The sequence below is a fragment of the Elaeis guineensis genome, chromosome 5 (assembly GCF_000442705.2).
Source record: "Elaeis guineensis isolate ETL-2024a chromosome 5, EG11, whole genome shotgun sequence".
Lineage (NCBI taxonomy): Eukaryota > Viridiplantae > Streptophyta > Magnoliopsida > Arecales > Arecaceae > Elaeis > Elaeis guineensis.
The window spans coordinates 30,014,639-30,040,778 of NC_025997.2; the positions used below are offsets into that span (position 1 = coordinate 30,014,639).

Consider the following 26,140-nt stretch of genomic DNA (forward strand, 5'->3'; position numbering starts at 1 on the left):
TCCATTCATCAAGTGTGCATCTCAGTGCACCACTACAGGAATGAGGAATTGTGATTGGTAGCATACATGACCATATGGTATGTACAGTATAGGGAATAATTTCTTTTCATTGAGAGTCTTGTTCCATATAGAATCACACACGATGCATGCATTGGTCTACTTGGCCCTATGGTTCAGTTTTAGCAAGGTCTAGGCATGTTCCATTAGGTTTGGCCTCACATATTAACCTATTTATTGATAAGATCTATTTATAGTTGTCTTATTAAGTGTTTATCCACAAGGATTTTGTTTATCATGATTTTTTTTTTGGGTGTATTCTTATATACTTGGTGTCTACTTCCATACCAATCTAGTCAAGGGCAATTGTCCAGTTTTTTGCTTATATTTTAAGTAGTAAGTATTTAGTACTTCAATATTAATGTTTACCATTTAATGCAAAATGTTTACTCTTTACCAACTACATCGTTATTCTTCAACTTTATTTTTAAATCATACCCAAATATTTGATAATTACTATAGCATGGTTAGTTTTTACTATGTCAATAAATGTGTATCCTCCAAGGACTTTTGTTTATCTTAAGAATGTTAGTATTTTTTTCTTATAGTTAGCATTTACCCATATCTAGCAAGCAATCCAATTGAGTGCAAGTCTCCTTTGTCTGTTTATCTTCTAGATTGTAAAAATTTTGTCCTTTAATCCTAGTTTTTACTAGTTAAAAGTAAGTGTTTGTTCTTTACCAAATTATCTTATTAACCTTTTGCCCTACCGTTTACTCTAAACCATTTGTTGGTTTCCTATCATGGTACCAAAAATTAGCATTTATGTATTTCCCCAAGCAATTTATTTGCTTAATCGATTGATGAAATATCTACCATCCATCTAATAGATTTTTTTTTTAAATAAATTAAAAATACCAAACTCAATTGTTAAAATAGTAGATTTCAAATAATAATTTCAACATGAGTCATCCAAAAGGGTCTAAGTTTTCTTGTACCAAACCCATCCATAAGAGTTCTATGGAGCAGCTACATAGGAAGATTTTACAACATTTATGCTAACAAGTTACGGCGCACTTATGCTTGCCTACCACAATGCATGTTCTAAAATCCAAATTTACCTAAAAAATACCAAAGTGCGGGACTGGCTCAAACATACTAAAGCAAAAGCTAGAAACTAAATGATATCGAACCTATATGAGAATATTTGTTCTCTAGTAAAAAGATAAAGTTGTTATTAAATTTGTCTTGGAACTGAACAAATCATATTTATGGCATGACTATGGTCTTAGCATGAAAACTCAAATCAAGCCAATGTTTGGGCACGCTAGATATAGAGAGATGCATGACATTGAAGGTTATAAACCTTTTCTTTTTTAATGAAAAGGGAGGTTAAGCCACCCAAAATTTTATTAAGATAAAAAAATAAAAAGAAAAAGAGTACACAAAGTGAGGAAAAAAGGATCCCATATTTCCATCCAACATAAGAAGAGAAATACAAACTTTGAAATCTAAAACCCCCTCCAAACATTGAATATTATTCAAGTTTTGAAATTCAAATCTCAAAATTCAGGAGAAATCCATCTTGCCATTATCTATAGAGCACAGTTGATCGTCGAAGAACTTAGCCAAAGAAGAGTAGGAACATGCCTCAACCTCACCTTACTTTGAACACCAAAAATGAAAAGTGAGAAGGAGAAAAAATATGGAGAGGAGAAGGGAGCCAGATCGAAGAGAGAGGAGAGAAGAAGATGAGAAAAGCAAGAAGGGAGCCAGACCGAAGAGAGAGGAGAGAAGAAGAGAAGAAGATGAGAAAAGCATTGTCTTATGGGATGGAGAGGAGGGTAAGGCTCAAAAAATGAGGATTGAGCACTCATAAAGAGAGAAGAAAGAGAGGAAGAAGTATGGGTGGGGATGGCCTCTCATAAGGCGAGATCAAAAAAGGGGGGGGGGCCTCACACAAAAAGAGAGAGAGAGGGAGAAGGTAGAGAGGGTTATTTCATTGGCAGATAGAGAAGAGAAAGAGAGGGAGAAAGAGAAGAAGGGAACCCTAGATCTACTCGGCCAAGGCATTGAAGGGAGGAGGGTAGAAAAGAGGAAAAGAAGGGGGAAGATAGGGAGAAAGAGGAAAGGGGAGATAGAGATAGAGACAAATAAATAGATAGAGAGAAAGCAAGACAGGTGAAGGGGATGCTGGATCTATCAATTGGGTAGAGTCGGTTGACCACCAAAAAGCTTTTAAGAAGGATCTAGATCAAACAAAAATGTTGTTGCTGCTACATTAGGGAAGGGGGATTGGGGAAGAGTGCAGGTGCTACGCCAGTAGTGGAGTTAAGAGAGAGGCCTGCTATTACAGCTATGAAGAGATGGAGGCAAGTATCGTAGAGTGGGATGATGAGTGAGGGATGTCTGATCGTTAGAGAGTAAGAGTGCAAATGAGTCGGATCGAAGTCGATTATAAGTGATCCTGATCCAATCTGATTTTTTGATCGGATCTGAATATTGGACACAAATCTAGTTCAATAGAAGATCAGATCGCATCGAGTTTATGATCAAATTTCTTGATCCAATAGGTCATTCAGCTCAAGTCGGGTCCATATATAACCCACCCCAATCCATGAAATATGGGTTTGTTTCGGATACAGATCCGGGTCAGTTTAGATCTGGATTATAAATAATAAGATCTATAAACAACCTTATTTGCACTACTATCAAACTTAACTAAATTTTGATCCTGATGCATGAAACTATTAAAGCTCCCATGTCCCATATTCTTCATCCAGGAACCCAAATAGCCTAATCATATTTTTTTCAACAAGATCAATAAGTAGAAGATCTGTAAGCAATCTTATTTACACTACTACCAAACTTAACCAAGTTTTGATCCTGATGCATGAAACTATTAAAGCCCCCATGTCCCACATTCTTCATACAAGAATCCAAATAGCCTAATCATATTTTTCTCACCATTATCCCTAACTTGGTTAATCCAAATTCAAAATATTCTGATACAATTTTAAAAGATGAGAATTTAAAAAATTAATAGGATGTATTTTCAAGAGCAATAGATATTAAAACAGCTTTGATCAAAATTAACATTCATGTAACATAGAAATAAAGAGAGATGAGGGAAACTTGATAGAACAAGAGCATGTATAGAGGTACTTCTAGTGTTGTATGTGATCTAGCATGCTTTTGTTATATAAATGAAAATATATAAACATGCATAAAAGATATGCTTGGGATCCCCTAGATGAACCCCTGAGAAAAAGTTCAATCATATTCATGACCTTTCTTCTTCGAGTCTTTGTATTTTACTGCTTGAAAAGCAAATAACATCAAGTGAGTTCCTTTGAATTTAATATAATCCATAGGACCATAACATTTTCCATAGTGATTGTCCATATGCAATATTTCCTATAGTCAAAGTAATAAGATATTGGCTTTATTGATAATAAAAATAAGCACTATAGATATGATGGTAGGAAGCACTTACATCTATCCAAAACCAGCACTACAAAAAATTATTAGCCATAGCCTAGTGATCTGTATAAGAGGTTAAAACATTTGAAACAGCAAATACTTCAATAACATCCAGTTGTAGAATTAAATACCATTATAACTAAGAATGACTATTACAAAATTGGTGGATGCTAGCCTTTACCTTATCGGTAACTATGATAAAGGGGGGTGTGCATGCAGCTTTCTTCATATTTCATCCATTTTTTTGGGCTAGAGAGATGACCAGCCAAACCTACAAATAAGAGGTATTACATATTAGAGAAGCATTGAGAATGCACTGCATGCCAAAGTCACCACCTCACTGGCTGCTAAAGTCATTGTCATTTCGTTGGGGAGAAGGAAGATTGATCAAGAATGAGAAGAAGCCTGGGACATGGAGAGAAGAGTGATTGGAGATGGAAAGAGAGTGTTATTGTATTTTAAGAGAGCATCTAAGAGGTTAAAAGAGAGACTTGGGATGGGTTCAGGTTCAGCCATTCAGATGAGTGTTTGGGTCTTATATTAGGTTCGGATCAGTTTGGTTGGATCGAATTATTTATCTCAAGACCCAAATCAACCCAAAAGCTTCCACAGATTGGGTCAGGTTGGATCGGATCGAGCCAAATCAAAATTCAGTAAATCTAGACCCAATCCGAAAAATGGAACAAATTCAATTTTAGAATCTGATCCGGATCTGCAGATCCTTTAAAACAGTCTGAGTCGGATCTATGCGGATCGGACCATAGGTCAACCTATCCATTATAGCTTTATTGAAGAGGGAGACCACTCGGTTATTTTCTTCTTCTTTTTAGATGGCAGAATGAGAAAACAAAGGGAGAGGCTCCTAAAGAGTTGGAGAAGGGAGAAGAGATAGGAAGGGGGAAGAAAGAGGAATGGGGAAGAGAGGAAGAGAAAGAAGAGAGAGAGAAGAAAGGGGTAGGGAGGGAGAAAGAGAAGAAGAGCCTAGCAGTCAGCTAAAGTTAGACAACCGTCAAAAAAAGATTGCTTCCTAGGCGCTTTCACTAGAGAGCTCGAAGAAACTCGGAAAGAGATAACTTCCCATGGAGGTTCTCTTCTAAAAACCTCTAGAGAGAGAAAGCTCCATTCATTCTAATGGCTTAAAGGTTATGAACTTTAAGTCCAAGTTAGATGAAGTCTACTTTCTTATGAATTTTATCTTCGATCATTATTTGGACTAGTTTGACCTTGGGGAATAACTAATAGTAGGCTTAGACTTTGCCTTGTTGTTCCTAATTTTTTTTATTTATAGGTGAAGGTAATTCTTTCCTTTTGTGTCCTAACATCTATTGTACTCATGATATTTTATTATTATTCTTTCCTTCTATGCCCTAAATATTATTTAGGAGGTTGCAAGGTCCTCCACCATTATATTTCGAAAGAAAAAAAAATCTATATATCGAGCATGCAGGTTGCTTAGATATTGTATACCAACAATGTGATTTATGCAAACTTCCTAAACACAAGGGATCCTAGAATCTAAGGATTTCCAGGAACCTAACTACCTCAAAGAAGTAGCCAAGACAGATGCTGGAAGTTTTCTTATTGAGAAATTGTCAAGTTCCTCTCCCTAAACTGGCCAGCAAATTGCAAATGATTATATCTCTAAATGTGGTTATAAATTATTATTCATGAGTTACATATATTTTATAAAAAGATGGTTATAATCCTGAAATTCATTTATTAAATCGTTATGAGAAAGAATCATCCTATAAAACATCTAGATGCACTATTGTCAGGCATAAATATAGAAATTGAGAAAATATTATTTTATTTTGAACTAGTTTTATCTTATTTTGAAAATTAAAGAATTCTATTTTATTGAGAATTGCCTCTTTCTCTGATTCTTCTCCTTCTTCCTCTCTTTTCTTCCCTCCTCTTCTTTTTTCTCTTCTTCCTCTCCTTCCTCTTTCTTCCATCCTGTGTCACTTCAGATTTTTGTTTTTTTGGTAAGGCAAGTATCCATATAATTGTTGTCGTGATAGATCTTAAGATTTTAGCAGGTTGAAAGAAAGAAAACTCTTTCTGCAACTTCAGCAATTAGATAACTTCTCCAAATTGCCACTAAAAAGACAGAGCAAAAAGGCTTCACATATATTTGTATCAGAAAGGATGACTTAGCATGTGTTTTGTTTATGATTGGAATAGGAACGAGAATGACCATATCCCCCAATATATTTGGTTTGTGATTGAAATTAGAATAAAATTTGAATACCAAGAAAGAATAGGGATTATATTTTGGGGGATTGGGGCTATTCTCATTTCCACTATAATCAGAATGGGCATGGAACACCCCACACCCACAATAGGAATGGCAATGAGTAGGGTTTGGATTGGATATTGTACTATCCATCTCTAAACCTGAACTTAATATCCTATACTCAAATCCTACCCGATATCCGATCGGATAAGAAAAGAGATACACATTCCCATATCCAATGGGTTCGGAAATACCCACGGATAACCCATTTCTCCATACCCAACCCATACCCGTCCCATACCTATCCCATACAAAAAAAAAAAATCAAAATAATTTTATGCATATTATCAATCAAAATAAAATTACCAATTCAACATAGAACATAATTTATGAATCCAAATTTATAGAAATCAAATATAGAAATAGAATTACAATTCAACATAGAATATATAAATAATCAAAATAATTTTATTCATATTATCAATCAAAATAGAATTACCAAAATAGAATTATAAACATATATATTCAAGTATGGGTTCGCATATTACTCATATCCGTAGGTTTAGATCGGGTTCGGATTCGGATTTGGATAGAAAACAGCATTACCCATACCCTACCCATATCTATGCTACAGTTTTCGGGTTTTACCCAAATCCGAACCCAAACCCAAACCCAAACCCAATCAAACCTTATTTTTCGGATTTGATCGGATTTGGATAGGGTGCATACCCATCGAGTCGGATCGATTTTATCATCCCTAACAACCAACCCTACAAACACACACAAAAAACATGCTCCTAAGTTGTTGTGTATATTAAGGAAGGTTTATGCAAGAATGGACCTTATGCAACTTGACATCATATTTTGGCCTAAAATTCAAACCGTGCTCGTTGTATGATTTCTATTTTTTTTTTTTTTTTTTTTTTTTGACCTTTTTCCTCTTTAATGAGGGCATGCTAGCATTTTATTTGAACAACAAATTTTCAAGCACGGTCACACAAAAGCAAGAAACCAGCCGGTAAATCAAAGTCTATATGTCACCATTGCTCCAGAGTAGAAAGGATACGGACATAGTTGATATATAAGATGTAGGTACTTGGAAGAGTGTTGCCTTCACTATAATTGATTAATCTGGTGTCACTACCTCAGTAAGTTTTCAGCAAGTAAAGCATGCGTAAGTTCAAAACATTAGGTCAGCATTTGTTACAAATTTGGTGTGCTAAGACACAGGATTGTACATCTAGTTCCTGATTTTTCAACCACATGGTGATGACTGTTAGCGCCACAAGATCTTTGCAATCTAAGAAATTATACCCTATACCGTATGCACCTCGCCTCACTCCTGTAAGCCCCATTCATCGTGGACTTGTCTCGGATTGCCACCCCAGTCACCTCGTCTCGGTTTTTTCCTGTGGTGCGCGGCTGGTGTGGTGCATGTGTAGGGCATAGTTTCTCGTGGAATTTAGACTCTGCCACATTGCAATAACTTCAACTCGTGGAATTTAGACTCTACCACATTGCAATAACTTCAACCATTAGAAACTTCATCCTTCACCAGTGAACCAAGAGAAAATAATTGTATAGCTTAATTTGCTATAGAGCATCGTGTCTTGGAAATCCTGGAGATTTGTAGCCCAGCCAGATGTCTCAATTTTGTTGGTCTAAATGTTACAGGACTTGGTTCCACTGAACAATCGAAGCGGTATTAAATCGCAGTTGCCTCCTTGCTGCAGCCTCGGATACACGCTTGCACTGAGAGGAGAAACGAGAAGAGGAGGGTTAAGGTCTTGATGAAGCTTTTCTTATTTTTTCTTTCCTGCCTTCGGGGATTTCTATTATTAATGCATGTAAAGCGAAGCCTCCTGGGATCCAAGTGAAAAATGCACTCTTCAGGCGTCTATTGGTATAAACTGCGGGATGTTGCCGAGTCAAAGTAACTCTTCTCTGAGTTCTAATGGATTTCAAATTGATCCTTTATAGAACTTGAAGCTTAATTTGGACAGGCACAAACCCGATCTTGTTTATTGCGCCATTTTGTTTGTTAGGCCCGATTTCCATGCAAAACATCTTTCTTTGAGCTTATGGAGGCTTTTTCTTTAAAATTCTTAAGATCTAATTTAATTGGATGCGAACAATTTTCCGTGTCTTGCCTTCATTAACAACTCGGTAATCATCTTACACATTAAAAGTGGTTCCAAATGTGGGGAAGAATATTTTAATGTGGCCAACAATACTGGAACTACAATATGGGAATTAGCAACCGTTCTTTGTATTTTGAAAAATTTTGTACTCTGATTCCCATGGATGTATTTACACACTGATGGTATAATTTATCCGATTTATCCCCCGTCCCCCACCCCCAACACCCCCCCGCGCCCCCCCCCCCGGAAAAAAAAAAAAAAAAAGGTTTTCTGGCTCCAAATCTAATCTGAGGGATTCAGCATATGTACATGATTTCCCAGCAGAGTTCAATAACAAGCCCAAAATGATACATGGAAGGTTTATAAAACAGAGTGCTAGCATTAGGGGAAAATGGGCTGGAGTTGTGTCAGTATGAAGGGGAGAAATGGACGAGTCCCAGATTAGATGGTCAAGTATATGGGTTACATGTTTAAGTTTTCTCTATAAAACAAGGAATCACAGTGCTCATGGTTGTATGATTTGCTTAGTTAGTATTAATCTGCTCCTGTTTGTTGGCAATTTCTGGCAATTCTACCTCTTGGATATGTAGTTTATGCTCTAATGAAATGAGGTTGCAAGTCTCCTGGACTCCTCTAGGCTTTGAGGAGTCTGAACAAAGATTAGCGTATCCTGCTGGATGGAATCACTTTGATATGCTACGCTGTAGATTTGATAAGAAGGAAGCAGATTGACATTCCTGGAGTTGGAAGCTAGAAAGAAAGCATTTGGGACACCATACAATTAGAAATGTCACACCTTGCTTGGGACTCTAAACTATAAGAGAAAAGTCACCGACTACCAGAAACTCAGTAATGGTTTTTAGATGGATAACGCACAGAGCTTGAATTTAACAAGATATCCTATATCAAATCCTGAGCTCACCAATTTGTAGCTGCAAATATTTTTGTTATCTTCAATAGAATGCTATTACTGCACATTATAGGAGAAAAAATGATAATAATGTACAGCAATCACTGCTATACAGGGCTGCAAAGCAGGTACACTGCACTGTCCAAAAAACAAACAGCCACAGGTCCTTTGATGAATAAGATTGCACCTGGTGCTGATTATTAGGCAATGGGTGTTCTGTTCTTCATGAAGAAGTAAACAACTGGCTGCCCAGGGTCACTATGGCAGTACCATCACCCATAACTGTTGTCAGCGTCATCTCTGTCTCCAGAATCAGATCAAGGTCTGCGACAACAGCACTCATCTTCGGTCGTTTTCTCCCAGATGGATTCAAGCATTGAAGAGTTAGCTTAATCAAATCTTTCATCCCTTCAGGGGTAAAACTGCTACCCAGTCGTTGATCAAGGAGGTCTTTTGAAATCAGATGTGCTTCCACCTTGTATGCATATATATATATAAAGAGCTATCAGCATCATTATTTCAGAGCAGCAGCTTACAGAAGAAAGGAGATTACAGGAACTAAAACATCTAAGAAGAAATTTGGATAACATGGTCATCAATTTCACACTGAAAAAAAATGGAAAAATTTGGATATAGCTTGAGTCATAACATGCACACAAACAGACATGCACATGGAGAGAGATATATGCTAAATGAAAAATTAGAGCACCTTTGCCAATTCACAGAAAAATTATGTGATGTCAAAAAACTAATCTCCAACATGTCACTGGCTCATGGAATGACAGCCATTCATCAAATAATCCTTCCTGCAGTCATGTGCATTGCATGTGTTGCATTCATGAATTTATGGCCCAGCACAGTATGAATATAGTTGTCTTTGAGAGACTGGATGGTTATATCCATGATCCGAGCATTAAAGAAGTTTTCTCATTTCATGGGGTTATTGGAAAGTATTTTCCAATGTACATGATGAGATGTAAATAAGAGCCAACTATTCAACCATGTATTTAGTAGACCATTAACCACTCAGTCAATTGTTATGTAGACCATTAAGGCAACTTTCATATATTGAAAACCACAATCAAGAATGGCTGAACTTCATGTTTTACACGCTACGCGCACACACCGACAAACACAGAGAGAGAGAGAGAGAGAGAGAGAGAGAGAGAGGATCTAGTTGTCTATTTCCTCTATTCATATCAAATGAGAAAACATTCATTCAAGTCTTGTTAGTCCTACACATTATTTCTAAGTGGCCTCATGAATAATCATTCTGCTCTATTTAAGTTTTTTACCAGCTGGTCTGCTCACACCACATGATCTGACCTAATTCAATCAGATTCGTCTACTCTAGATTGCTTTTCATCCTAGATCATTGAAGGACACAATGTAGCTGATTGTTACGAACCTGCATTTGTTTTTGATGCTTTAATTGGAGATTCAGTGCTTCCTCTATATCTTGAGTGCTGATTTTGGATTTTATTTTACTCAGACTTTCTTCGTTTGTCAATTATTCACTCAATCTTTTTCTGAGATCTAGTTGGATCTTTTTTCTTTTTTTTTTTTTTTGAGTGGTTGTTGGTTGGGGGGGGGGGTGTTGTGGAGCGACTGTTACATCCATCTGAGGGACTAAGTCCATTGGAAGATCATTGTTCCACTTTTGTGTCCTGCATTTTAGTTTTGAACAAGGAAACAAATACTGTCAAACAGGACAATACATCAGGACCATACTGTTCCAATGGAAGACCAGCACTGTACCATCCTTGGATGCTGAGACCTGTTGGATTAATAGTTACCGACTGTACTGGCTGGTATCGACAGTCCATCCTGATTTTGTACTGTTCCATTGTTGCTTTTCACTTTTTCATCGATCATGATAGTTTTGATATTTATGAACCATACTGGTACTGTAGCATTTTGTGACAAAACTGGTACAGGATTCAGTTCAGCATTTAGAACCTTGGTATTAGGTCCACTTCACCCCATTACCCCTTGACAGTATCTAACATTCAGTCCATCTCAACATTAAGAATCAAAATCCTACTAAAAACAGAATAGAATATGTTTCCTTCTTACAAATTTTTGGAGTGGGGCCCTTTCACTGCAATATTCAGTTACATGGGTGAAACATTGCAAAATATCTAGTGAACTTCTAGGTTTTCTTCTTGTTTTAATTTTTTTCCTTCATGGAAGACTGGCAAATTCCATTCTTTACATCAACAATGTTAGTGCTAATTACTTCTAAGTCAGACAAAATGTTTACCATTTTTGCTTAAATCAGCCATAAAATTTGTTATAATAAGGAAAAGAAATTCTTCTATGGTCAGTGGATCATTCATAATATCATCCATTTAAACATTTCAACTCCCCACATCTGGATTACCTCACATATTTTCTGCATCATTTGTGAGTTGTAGCTGTTCTAAGAACTAATTTTTACTTTTCAAAATTGCTTGAAAATTCTCCAATCCAACAACACCAATGAATTAATTCCAAAGGATGCAGTGGTAGAAAGTTTGCCATCTTGCTATCTATATCTTTGATAATAAGGAGCTATTTGATGATTGGACCAACATGAAAACTTCAAAAGTTGCCTATAAATGCACTTAGTTGTTCAACTAGAGATAGGTTCCAATGCAAATGACTCCATCAACATTCGCAAGAATTTCACTCCGGTGAAAATTGTCTATAGTTATTAAACAGTCCCATAAGGCCTTTCACATATAGCCATGTTTTAGCCCAAAAGGTCCATCTTGCTTCTTGTCCTCCCTATCAACCTAAACCCTAGCTGAAATTAAGAAAAGAAATCAATAAATGCAAAAGTTCTCATATATATTAGTCCTCTTATTAATTGAAGGTTCTAACAATACTGCCACCCCTCCATAACATTTGCTGGATCGTGTGTTTGTAGTTAGCTAGATGACATAATTCTAGGAATAAATAGTAAAAAGCATGGTTCACATACTGATCCATATCACCTGGTACTGAGTGTTTCATATCATACTGGTAAGATACCAATACAATACCTAGATTCAATATGGCATCAAGCCAAACCACCCTATACTGGGCAGAATTAATTGGTTCTTCCCGATTTTGTATTGTGCAGATTGTACTGCTAAGACACCAATATAGTACCTTGGTCTAATATGGCACGGAGCTGAACCACCTATACTAGTAGAACAAGCCAGTTCTTCCTGAGTTTGTATTTCACTGACCCACGCAACCTAGATTCCAGTGGTACCATGGCATGCGTTGGCATGAGAAAAGGGTTTCTCAAACCTAAGCTAGTATGGGTTGCACTGTACTATAATGAGTGTGCTATACCATATTGGTAAGATCAAGATTCACCATCTTGATACTGGGCCTCATACCAGTCCAACCTATTACTATGTTGGTATGGGCTAGTTTCAGCATACCGAGTGTTGATACGCCCCTTACCACGTATTGGTACTGGACCGATACAATATGTATATTCCATACTGTCTGGTTCGGTATGGTATAGCAAAACCTTGGATAAGATACTGGTATGCCAGGTAAATATGCTAGCTTGCATTGGCACACTAAACCTTGTATGACATGGCAAGAAAGCCAGTTTTATCCTGTGAACCAATCCCAAATAGAAGTTGCTGAAACATTCAACCATCTTTATGAATTGATAAATCAAAAAGCTGATATCTATATAAATCCCTCCTTTTACCAAAAGAAAGAGTTCCTAAGATTACCCAAAATGAATTAGTTCAAGTCTTTATACACGGCTTGCCTTTGAAAAATATGTAATGAAATTGTTAATTTTGGCATTTTAAGCAAGGTTTAATTTTTATTTGACTTGATCACAAAATATTTACCTCCATATTATAAAAAGCATGTTAGTATTATGTATGTAGTTACACTTCCTATTACATCTATAATAATGGAATTAACAATCTTTTTGCCATCGGTGCTAGGGCTGTCAATGGACCAGTCACCATAAACAGCTGATCCAGAAAAAAATGGGCTTAGGCATGAGCCTCAATGATGTTCAAAGGCCAGACTTAGTCCTAAAAATTGAGGCTAGGCCAGGGCTAGAAATCGGATATACAATAAAAAGGGTTCATTTGGAGCCTAGACTGAACCATAAATAGTTCAACTAGGTTGGGATAGAACCTAATAACCCAACCCAGGTTTGGGCCTAGCCCACTCTAGGTTCAAGGTTTAAAATTTCTAATTTCAAGCCTAGGTCTGACCTAAAGCATTGGCACCCATAGACATGCCTACCAAGACACCATCTTGTAGTTTTCAACCTTCATGCACATTTATAACTAAAAGTTTGTTGACATTGCCAAGATTCAACAAATATGCAAGGACACATGCATGTGTTACAAAAGTTCAAAAACATAAACACCAATTATTCTTAGTTCAAAGTAGCGAATTTGGAAACACCTAAATGGTTACATGTTTCCTCCACTTGGGGAAGGTCTTATGTTGAACATGGGAGGTGAAACCCTAGAATAGGGCATGGGTAACTTACAATGATGGGTCTTATATTCTTTTCTCTGCAAGAAACTTGAAGCCAGCTAAGAGTAGATCCCAACTCACAATTGGTTCCTATCGAAGGCCAAATATAATACTTGTTCCAATATTTTCCAGCTTAAATTATGTGGCTCCTCTTAACAATGTTATCTATAGCTTATGCTTCTACTATAGACCAAAATAAGAGTATTGAACTCCTCTTGCCACGTTTAACCTTCATCAACGTAGTCATTTCTAGTTCCATCATTTTACATTTACCACACATCTAGATGCCTTTTTTGGTCCTCGCATTTAACATTGTGGTCAAGCTAGTTTTGTAGCTATCTCATATCAACAATCGCATAACACCCTGTTCCCTGATATCAGCACATTGAAAATATCTTTATTCTTTTCTTAGTAATTGATCTTAGTAGAATGAAACAACCAATTGGGGTGGCCTGTCAATCATCTTCAATCATTCCCTTGTTTGAAGTTTCTAAAAAGAATTGCCTTCTATATCTGCACTTGTATCAATTCCCACTCCCACACCGGCTTTTGATAACCAAGCAATAGATTTGGAAATATATCATCCCTTGAAATTACAAAATTGTCAACTTAGATAATCACAAAATATATTCCTTTTGGTCTAGAATGATTTGTGAACTTCTATCTTGTAACAATTGCTTTCCTAAACAACACAACTTTCTGCTCTCATCATCTGACATTGTAGTATCTTGTAGATAACATCCATCAAGGGGCTCTTGGAGATTAAATTGCATCTATAGGAAGTGAAATCGGTAGAGGTATAAAACAAATAATTAGTGAAGTCTTGTTGTCACCAAGCACTCCTTATTCTCAACATATCTTACTATAAATAACAAAAAAAGGCTTCGTACCCAAACTTCCTTTAAAAAAAAGAAAGATTTGGCCTTTAATCGGGCACATGTGTCTCTTTGGTATGGGAAAAGAGAGGTTTGCCGTATCAGTACCTACTACCTTGAACTAGGCATACCATGTTGTACTGGTATCGAAATGTTGGTATGTCGAACCGACCCTAATATTGGGTGCACCGACATGGTACCAACATAGTATTGGTCCAGGATCCAATACCAACATGGCAAACCTTGGAAAGACTATTTATTTCATTTTCCTTTAAGCAATATGCACTTCTATTACCAAAAGTAGTGCTCCATATTTACTCTTTAATCATGATTAAGAAATAGGAAAAGAAAATGTATAAACTAAAACATGATTCATATTTACCCATTTTTCATTCCAATGCTCCTCTTGAATAAAAGATGTACATATCATTACGTAGTCATGATTAATGGGATTTCAGCCATATATTAAGTCCTCTTTCCACTTGAATTATAGATATTTGCATTACACATGCTCATTGCTAGTGATACATATAATTGGCATCTTCATAGAAATTCTGAAAATGCCATCCACTTTTGCTTAACAACCTTGTCAATTTGTGATATTGACTTGGTGCTAGTCTAGGACATCGTTGATTGACCATCACCTTAAATTACAACAAATCCTTTGAATCATTCCAATCACCTCTTACCTCATTAGCAAAGGGAGCTGATGGGATGAAGAGGCAATGAATCATAACATTATTCAAAACTTTAACATTGAGAGGTTTTATGCACCGATTTTCATACCTAGTCAGTGCCTAACTGGTACATTCCTTATTGAACACTAGTAGCATTCATCCTATGGTCTTGACACCTAGCACAAGAGATGTGTTGAGTACCACTTCCCTACTGACATTGTATGGTACATGCCTTATATTGGTTGGTACAATTTGGTTGCTCTCATAACCTATGGAATGAGATTTATTAATGATTACTGCAAAGGTTTGTATGGTACATGCCTTATATTTGGTTGGTACAATTTGGTTGCTCTCATAACCCACAGAATAAGATTTATTAATGATTACTGCATAGGTTTCAAGTCGAAGATTGTACCAGTTGGTCTAAATTGTCCTGCATTGTATTGATGAGATGCTGGGTCTTTATGGATTCTAAATACCTATGATCGCAGAACCTAATAAGATAGCAATTATGACCCAAGAAGTGATAAATACTTGGACATGGATTTGTAAACCTCCTATTTGCCAATAGAAATGTTCTACACACGATATATCATATAACCCTTTGGTCTTTTAATGGAACATGGTATTAATGTTCATAGTGCCCTCTACAGAAATTGAACATCAAAAACATAATTATTAGGGCCAATTCATTGTACTTGCTTAGTATGCCCCCCTTTTATCGAGTGCCTTACCTGGTTCACTAGGCTGTTGGCCTACCAAGCACTTGCCTGCTGCTCCTGCCGCCCGCTTGGCAGGCGGAGTGCTCATTATTCTAACTGTTCTCTTTGCTGGGTCCCCTTCTATTGCTCTAGACATAAGCTTCAAGGCAGATTTTAGTCTCAGTGTGGAGACACTGCAGCCAATTGCAAGCTCCCATCAAGGCCACTTTCCTAATCAAAAGGTAGGAGAGCACCCCTTCTCTTGAAGTTATGGGGTCATTTTGCCTTGTTCTGATATGGGACCTTGATACCATAAACATCAGGTTATCTCTATTGGTATCAGCTGATAAGAACCATAGTCACAAAGTTTAGCATTCGAGAACAATCTGACAAAGTTGCGAAGCTTGAAATTCAGAAAAATTTGGCAAATTCAAAAAATGTGATAATTAAAAATTAAAGAAACTAGATATTTGCTAGTATAAATAATAAAAGGATCTATATTTATAATGAAAAAAAATGAAGATAGAAATTCCTTGAAAGAAATAAGAAAAAGCTCCCAATTTCTGATTTCATTCCAAACTTTAAGATTGCTTAAATGCTAAGAATAGACTTTTCACTATCCCTCTATTAGTTTATTTTACCTCCAAGGACTAAAGATGGGCTAACCAAGTGAAGAGGTGAAAGCATCAATATCATTAGATAATCAATTTCAGTTCTTTCTTTTTTTAGAAAAATAATTGTAATCCTTGATGGTAAATGAAAAGAAGAGGGAAAGCTAATGAACATGGAGCACCATGGATGTTTTCAGAGTATAAATGGCCAAGAATAAGCCACTTCGAAAATTCCTTGAACATATGAGACACTCCATGGATCATGGGATGTGGAGAAGAAAACAAACATGGAAAAGAGAAAAGAGAAAACAGGAAAACAAGAGAAGGAACACGCAGGGCCGGTCCTAACATTTTTTAGACCTGGGGCCAAATAAAAAAATGAGGCTTTCTTTATTAAAAATTAACATACTTTAAACATTAATTATCATTGAAAAATTAATCTACGTGCAATAATTTTCTATAGATATATTCGTTAAGCAGCGTGTAAAATCCATCATTAATCTATTTAATTATTTCTCTTCTTATAATATTATAAAAAGTCATTCTTGTATCCCATTGGAACATCAATGCAGGGCCTGGAGCCTAGGGCGGTCGCCCAGTTCGACCTGCCCTAGGGCTGGCCCTGGGAACACGATAGAGAGGACTGGCTCTTCTATTTCCTTTTGGAAAAAAATATATTTTTGGTACTCTAATTGAAAGCTAAATCCCTCACAACCTTGCTTTCCATTGTACCTCGAAAATTGAATCTTGCACACAGACAAAGCCATGCACTCTTTCATTTCTCAGAAAATAGTTCGCGGATCAATGAATTATATGCAAGTTCTACAAATTTAATTAATTATTGGTATCAAGTATGTGAACTAGGGAATTATTTACTCAATGGTTCCACTGATTAGCTGGTCATTAATAATTCACAAAATTTTTAACCTGACAATTGGTGAATGAGATGAGTAGTACGAATAGCATGGGTGATCTGCACCAGCCAGTATTCATTAGTGCTAACCAGGGCATATCAAAAGGAGATGCCCAAACCTCTATTTTGGTTGTTTGACTCACACGTGAGAGAAAGAAAGAGAGAAGAGAAAAAGAAAGGGAGATAGAGCTTAAATATGGCTTCCATCGCTGAGATCCAGCCTCCTCGAAGCCTAAGTCCAATTAGTTACCAAAAAAAGCCCAAGTCTAATTAACATCCTCTATTACCTCATTTTTTTCTTTTAACATCATTTTGGCTGACAAAGTCATGCCAATATTTTACATTTGGCATGAACTTACGATATGTTGTGTCTTAGGTATCAACTTGTTTATTTTCGATATGTATTTTAGTATTTCAAATGAATAGCTAAAAAAAGGAAAAGTTAAAAAATAAAGCGAAACCTGAAGCACCATAAACCAAGACTTCTTCAATCTTACGTGTTTGCTAGGTTTTGGACTGATGCAATTCAAGCTGTTGTTTTTCTTATTAATCGTACTCCCTCTATTACTGTTTTAAAAGGCAAATCACCTTACTATGTCTTGTATGGCTATCCTCCTCGTGACTCACAACTTTTGAAGATATTCGGATGCTTGTGCTACCCAGATCTATAGGACATCGCCAATCATAAGCTCTCTCTTTGGTCTCTACCTTGTGTTTACTTGAAAATTTCTAGTAAACACAAAGGGTTCTGATATCTTTATCCAAGTACTGATAAAATTTATATTTCTCAATATGTTACATTCATTGGATCTATTTTTCTGTACTCTTATCTCTCCAAATTTACTGACTCTACATGTTCTCATTCAAATTTTCAATTGTTTTAAGATTTTTATCAAATCCACCTCTGTTAGGTACATCCCTCTACCCTCAAAGCAATCTCATAATTTGATTTTCTTTCTAACAACAATTCTGATTCGAATTCTTTTGGATACTCCTAATGTTTCACCAGATTCCTCGTGCTTGGAAGGACTGCCTACCAACGAGATCTCTGCCCCTCTCCACCTAGGACTAAGATACATACGTTATCTGACAATTTGAAACAACTTCATGTCTATACTAGAAGACCTCATCCTCCCAAATCTAAAACTAAACCCTTAGTCACAGTCAAAACCACATTCGAGCCTGCACTCCCAAATCGGAGTGGTCCATAACAATAGATTGATCCCTCACTCGGATCGGCTGAGACTGATCCAATTTTTGGGATCGATTCCTTTGATGCAACCAAGCTGCCACCCTCATTTATACCCTCCGTTGCTCTTGCATTGTCTTTTATTCGCACACACCCTATGCTCACAAGATCACTTGCTGGAAAGTGAGATATGTCTTCTTCCCTCCTGACTTCCATGGCTTCTACTTTACCTATTGAACCTAACTCTTTTTCTAAAGCCTTTCAACATACAGGTTGGTAATAGGTAATGTTGGATGAATATCAAGCCTTACTCTCCAATGCATCTCGGATCTTGTGCCTTCACCACCCTCTGTTAATCTTATCGACTACAGGTGGATCTTCAAAGTGAAATAGAAGGCAGGTGGCTCTTTGGAGTGCCTCAAGGCTCGGTTGGTTGCTCAAGGCTATAAATAGCAACCGAAGATCAACTTCGATAAGACCTCTTCGGTAGTTAAGCCTACTACTATTCGCATTATCCTATCTGTTGCTATCTTTTCTTGGTGGTCTCTTTGACAATTAGATGTTAAAAATGCCTGCCTTCATGGTGTGTTGTCTGAGAAGGTCAATATGACGCAACCACCTGATTTTGTGACCCATTCTACCCCCACCATGTTTGTCACTTGCGAAAGGTTATTTATAGGCTCAAACAAGCATCCTGTGCCAGGTTTCAATGATTTACCTCATTTCTTTCTAAGTTGGGTTTTTACGGGAGTACAACTGACCCTTCCATACTTGTGTTCCATTCTACATAGGGGATCATTGTCCTTTTATTATATGTTGATGATCTTATCATTATTGGTAGCTCCTCCTCTCTATTGGCTTCCTTAATTTCCACCTTGTAGGATGAGTTTGCCATGAAAGATCTCAGCCCTCTTCATTACTTTCTGGGAGTGGAAGTATCTAATTCGACTAGTGGTGTATTCCTTAACAAAAGTATGCTTATAATCTCCTGAAGTATTATGGTTTCTCCTCTAGCAAGCCGATCTCTACTCTCTTGCGCTTAACATCAATCTATCTGCTTATGAAAGTTGTCTGCTTGAGGACTCTTACACTTATTGTCAAATCATGGGGCTTTGCAATATCTTACTTTCACTCGTCCAAACATCTCTATGCTATCAACCTCATGGCCAAGTTTTTGCATGCTCTATGTGAACCACATTTTCAAGCTGTCAAGGGCATCTTTTGCTATATTTGTGGTACTTTATCCTATGGGCTTCAATTTTATTGATGTCAGCGTCTGTTCTCAGTGGCCTATTCAGATGCAAACTAGACAGGATGTCCTGATACTAGATGCTCCACTTACGCTCCACTTCTGAACTTTTTTATCTTTTTGGATGCAAATCTCATTTCTTGATCTGTTAAGAAACATCCTACTACATCTCGGTCAAGCTTTGAAGTTGAATATCACTCCATCGCATTCATGCTCGTAAAGACCATCTGGATTCGCCATCCTTTTTAAGATCTTGGTGTGGCCCTTGTGCGGTCGATCTTTATTTACTGTGACAATCTCAGCACTACTTATATTGCTATCAATTTGGTTCTTCATGTGTGCACCAAGCACATTGAGCTTGATCATCATTTCTAATAACAGAAAGTTCAAGTGGACAATTTGTCTCTTTTTTATATTTCTTGTGACAAACAACTTGCTGATATCTTTATGAAGCCATTGTCCACTTCTCGGTTTACTTTACTTCGATCCAGTCTTCACATTCGACCACAGGATTTTCAAATTGTGGGGGATGTTAGAGTATTATTTTATTTATAGTATTAGATGTATTTATGGTGGTGTTTTTTTTTTAATTTCTATGCCTTATTTGTACATGTCCATTTATGCTAAGTCATCTGTACATATCTCTGTAAATATTAATACAACCCTAGAGAGGGGTGTGTTGCTTTTACCCAAATTTTTGGATAAGCACAAAATCCTCCCCTAATCTTTACTGTAACATAAACAAAGCTAGAAAGCTTTAACAACTATTGAAAATAACAAATAAGAGGAATGAAATTTACATCCCAATGAATTACCAAGATGCTGGGCATCCAAGTCGATACCATACCAACCCAGTCCCTAATTGATACCAAATGCAACATCGGGATTTGAAACCATAGCTAGTGCAATTTGATGTAGGCTTGTAATTTGAAATTTTTCCATCAAGTGCTAGAGAAATGCTTCATTAGTAGCTCCCCAGCAAGAACCCAAATGATTTTTCAAATTCCTTGTTACAATTTGCAACCCTCTCCTACATTCATAATCATAACCACAATGGCCATATATGAAAATTAGAATGTCAAAGAAACTTCTCCTTCAATTGAGATGTTGGCTAGGTACCAATCAACTTAAACGCATTGATTCTGACACATTATTCAAATGGAAACACAAGAGGAAGTAAAATGGCTGAGGTATTACGACCAAATACCGAAATATCAAATATCATGTGATAGTAGTGTGCCAATCTGGAAGCAGCAAGGTACATACTATGGCATGCTATGCCTTGTTCTTATGTGCCCATGCTTAGCATGTCTTATATATACTACAAGGTGGCATAACACATAATGAAATATGGCTACTGCAGTATACAAATGGCAATTGTCGGTAAGGCACTGGCACGGTATATACTATACCATGCCATGTCGAGCTAACCAGCACTTAACCCATGGTTTCAACCATACAAAATATTTTGAAGGTACAGAGGAATAGGACATATTTTATTTCCATTAATCATCTGCACCAAATTAATGATTAAGGGTAGTTATATTTAGAAGACATCACAGTTTTTTGCAATCCCATGTGGGATTGATAGGAATCTGATTTATACTAAAAGTGGTATCTAATAGGTCTAGTGAGTACTATGATAAAAATTAAGAAGAGAGGGGCCAAGAGTTGTCTCTGTATAGGGTGCATACCATACCAGTAACCATACTGAATCGGTAATGTACCAGCTTGGTATCTAACACCAAGATTGTGGACTTTGTTTATGAGTGCTAGATCTAAAGGTCTATCAAGGTTACTTTGCATAATTAGGAGGGCATCTGAAGCTGTTACATCAGTAATGGCCTTTATCTGATGTCCACTTTCATTTGATTGGCATTTGGCACTGGGAAAATTTTAAATTAGTAATGGGCCATTTGTCATCTATAGACTAATTTGTCAATATATAGTGCCTAATGTCCACTTTCTTCCTAGCTTGGTATCTAACACCAAAGTGCCTGGAAGTAATGGGCCATTTGTCATATATAGACTTGACTTGTATGTCTATTAAGTTATATACTTAAAACAAGCATAATCATTACACAAGTCATTCTCCAAGTCTAATAATTTCACGCACCATGAAGAAAAAACATATTAAGATAAATAAACATTTGTGCATCCTTCTGTTTAGTAATTACTATTCCAAGTACCAACATGTACTGATTTTTGATAACTGTAGACTTAGGTTGGACCATTGGAATTTGAAAGTCTTAGTTTGAGAGCTAGCTGCCAGATCATTGTTTTCCCTTTCAATTCAGAACAGAAAGAACATCGAATAAATGGATCAATTGCATTGAATTTGAAAATTTAGGCTGATAAGAATTGAAGCTCAAATCTGGTCCATACAAGCTATGTGCAATTTTTCTGATTGAATGAATTGCTTTTTCTCTTTAATTTTAGAATTGTATTCTGAATCTGAGTAATGGATGATACTAATTACAGGATGAATTCGATACTATAAATTCATTGTTTCTTAGATAAATAACCTTGACATGGTTAGGTCAAGAGTAGCTATCGACTGACTTCTGATTTTTTGAGTTCAGAAGAACATTGAGACTGATCTGATGTAAACTCATCAAAAATTTATTTTCATCCCACCAACAGGTGCAGTCGTTATCTAGGTTTATGATCTGTCATCCATAACTACTATCCCTACCATGCTTTTCAGAAACAGAATTTAAAATTACATTCTAGTACTAAGAAAAACTGTCACAACAATTGCATAAGAGTGCTACATTACCCACTGGGCTAAGCTTTCATCTGACTCTGGAGAGAAAAAATGTGCAGCTTCTCGACCAGTTATGAGCTCCAGAAGGAACACTCCAAAACTGTACACATCACTAGCTTCAGAAAGAGCACCAAATTCTTCAACCCTAAGCAGACAATAGTAACAAATTATCACACAATCATCAGATAAAATGAGAATAACTCTACACCCCATAATATAACTCATTACTTATTGTAAAAGAGCTGTAATTATGCAATATAACAGATACTGTGTTGTATAATCTAACTCATGCCTTGAAAATATTGTTCTTCATGAAATTTTCTGAAGAAAATTTTAGAAAATGAACATACTCTGGATCCTGGAAGACATTGCCACCAAATGATTGAGATGGGCCAGCATCTTCAAGCCTCTGAAGTAATTGAGCTATACCTGCATCTGCTACCTTTGCAATGAAGTTTTCATCAACCAAGACATTACTTGATTTGAAGTCCTTGTGAACTACTTGAGGAACAAGATTATGCAGATGGGCTAAACCTGTAGTTTGCTAAGGTGTCAATTTTTAACTTTCAAGTGTTAAATGTCCCTAAAAATTAGACAGAATCTGCTTTGTGATCTACTTATTACAGTCCTAGCTTTGTCCTTTCTTCAGATAATGTAGCCAACAAGAATTTAGATAACTTGATTACCTTTAGCAGCTCCTATAGCTACAGAGAGCCTCTGTTTAAATTCTAGTCTTGCCACTCGATCTCTTGCACTATCTGCAAAGCAACAAACAGAAGTCATATCTATAAGCTCTGGAAAGAGTTGTTCTGTTCAAACAGAATTGATCATTACCATATAGATGACGGCTGATACTTCCATTAGGCAAATGTTCAAAAACTATCATTTGTAAACCGCCTTCCTGGCAATAGCCAATAAGAGCAACAAGATTGCGATGGCAAATTTCTGATAGTTTTTTAACCTGCTTGGCCAATGGAGAATGTCATTTTGCATTCCACACCAACGTGACTGATGATGCAAATCTTGTTCATCAATTGAATTTACCAAAACAAAAACCTGGATAAAGTATAGATAAATAACGGTCTTTTTTTTTTTTTTTGGAGGAAAAAATGGAGTAAATAAGGAACTTCTCACAGTCCGGTATTGTTATTACTGTGTCCCGCACAACTAAATATTAGAAGATGATAAGCTAGATGCTGTTGTAAAAGCTTAAGGGCACAAGGCAAGTTTTTTCAACAAAGAATTTGATGTTTTCTGGCAAATTTTATGATTTATGATAGACCATAATACTGCAATCAGACAACTTCATTCAAGCGCACAACCATGTTTTGCTCATGTATTTGTGACAAAAGTTTCCATATTTTACTTCATATCCAACTCATCTTTCTACATCTTTGTAAACAAAAGAGAGAAAAGAAAAGAAAAAAGAAAGGAAAAGAAAAAACTTTTTTATGTGGCCTATCATAAATTGCAAGACCTCAACATTATATCAGATGGTATTAAAAGCTTTTTGCGTCACATTGTATGTCAACATTGCCAACAAAAGTGGATATGGATCTTATTGAGTAATTTTAAAAGTAAACATAAGTTGTATGATCTTTCTCAAATGAAATAAAGAACGATGAAGAAAATGAGAGTCAAGGAACAAGAAAAAAGGATGATTTGGTGCTGGATATGAAAAGAAGAGCACAGCCTTTACTACTATACAAAGCAGTTATTACCTCTTCGATAAACTCCTGTCGTGGAGCACTTTGACGCCTTTTAATCGCTACAATAGTACCATCGAGAAGCAAACCATTGTACACCAAGCCAAAGCTACCACTGCCAACAAGGTTGCACTCATCAAAATTATTTGTGGCCTGGCTCAATTCTTCAAATGTAAATTGCCTAGCTCCCTGATGTTCAGTTGCATGACCCCCACCAGCAGAGGACATCCGACCTCCCCTACTCCATTCTACCGCTCATTCCAAAATAAGAAAAGATCAACAAGAAAAGGAAAAACAATCAAGAAGAAACTTCTCCAAACTTCAAACTTGTTAAATCTCAATAAGAACTTGGGAGAATTTGTACCTATAGTTGGAGGGTCCGACGAACCAGTCTCAGAACTTCTATTTGCTAGGATCCTACGGTGGAATATACAAAACCACAGAAACCAAGTGACAATCACCAAGAATGCAAGAGCACCAATAGCTCCTCCAACCATGGCTGCGAGCGACCTCGACATCTCGTACACACTTGCCCCGCTCCAAAAAACCAAAACATTGAACCTGAAACAATGACATGAATAAATACAACACTGCAGCATCAAACGTGGCAAGCGTAACGGACCAAATAAATGAAGTCTGCAGATATTAGTTAATAAGCACAGAGTAATAATAACATTCTCACACTACTCACACTAGTGTTCTGCTGCTTTTAACTGACAATTAAACTACAAGCCTACAAATCACAAGATACTTCTCATACCTCAGATGACGACACTGGATCCAGTGCCACTCTCCCCAGAGTAATTATTGTATTTGACACTGGCCTTATATACTGCCAAATTTGCTCCTACCTTGCCCAACAGCAATGCCAATACTGCTCAGAAAGCCCAACTGGCATGACCTATAATTCTCACTGCAACAGAAAGATCACGTACTCGATGGCTTGTCAAAATTTGGAAGGAAGAGAGGCCAGAAACAACCTACATTGCCAACCTCAAGCATCCTACTGCTGTGATCAGTGACCTGCAACTCATCTCATATGTTTCAGCAACATATCATATGGCTTAAAAGCATAAACCCAAAGGAGAATCTCAAACTACGCACACATAAATAAAGAAATAAATCTGGAGCCGACAGATACCGTCCTGCATTGTCGAGCATCGGTCCTAGTCGACGACCACTTTCCTTTGAATTGATTGAACAATGCCAGCTGATGAGGATTGGTCCTAAAGCAGAGAGGAGGAGCAAGCACTCAAAGGAGTCCAAAAGAACAGATAGGGAGCTTTGCCCTTGTGCCCCACATGACCAATGTACCACCTTGCAATCTTTTAACAAAGGTAATTTTGTGTGTGTCTGTGTGTTTGAAGGATCTGAGACCATGTGTTGACACATAGTATATACCAGCCTGTGGAGAATCTCTCCATCAAGAATGAGTAATGGTGAGGGCTAATAGTATAAGCTGGTGTCTGGGGAGGAATGGGGGTGTGGGGGCCTGTGGTTACCAACTGTAAAAATGTTGGGGGGTTTTACCAGCAGGAAGTGGACAGGAGGAGGGTGGCTTTTAATTGGAAGAACAGTAGCAAAGAGGGGCATATTATGAGCTCAGGGGATTGGGGGAAAGGTGGTGCCCAAATCTCTCATCCTCAAGATCTCCTTCTCCCCCTCCAGCATGGTTTTGCCCCTGCCATCTCCCATGGCCTCATGTGGGGAGAAGGGGAAGGATTACCTTTTCTAGTACTGGAGATTGAGATTCTGTTGTCACTAGGGTGCCCCCACCCCATGTTCCCAATTCTGATGGTGGATGGTTTCCTACCCATGAGCAATAATTGAGATTAAGGAAATAAGCTCTCTTTTGTTTAGATGCAGTTTGGGTGGTATTGGAGTGAGTGTTACTTTCTCCTCACCTTCTTCTCTTGGATGATTGGTACTTAATTGGCTATTTTTACCCATTTTGGTGTCAAAGACTGGGTCCCTTGTGCTTGTCTACTTGTCTTTACCTTGAGGCATATAGCTGTCATTGTTTGGTGTTGGGTGTTATTTTGGTTTGTTGACTTGTTACCTTTGCTTTAGATAGGCTGGAAAGCCAGGTAAGGGTTGGTGAAGTAGTCATATTGTAGAGAGAGAGAGAGAGAGAGAGAGAGAGGAAAAGGAGGACAATGAAAGGCTTTTGGTTTGGAAACTTTTTGAGTTT

At 37.1% G+C, this 26,140-nt stretch overlaps 1 protein-coding gene across 1 annotated transcript; it reads right to left on the reverse strand.

The window, feature by feature from the left end:
• Positions 1–8,711: 8,711 nt before the first annotated feature.
• Positions 8,712–25,795, reverse strand: LOC105045241 (probable serine/threonine-protein kinase At1g01540). Its single transcript, XM_010923451.4, has 10 exons — positions 25,091–25,795; positions 24,934–24,972; positions 24,710–24,862; positions 24,314–24,510; positions 23,965–24,197; positions 23,078–23,204; positions 22,930–23,001; positions 22,594–22,777; positions 22,256–22,388; positions 8,712–9,242 (listed from the first exon to the last, which is right to left on the reverse strand). Exons 4-10 carry the CDS (start codon positions 24,465–24,467, stop codon positions 8,991–8,993), a joined length of 1,155 nt encoding a protein of 384 aa, XP_010921753.1. The 5' UTR covers positions 24,468–24,510; positions 24,710–24,862; positions 24,934–24,972; positions 25,091–25,795; the 3' UTR covers positions 8,712–8,990.
• Between the last annotated feature and the right edge of the window lie 345 nt (positions 25,796–26,140).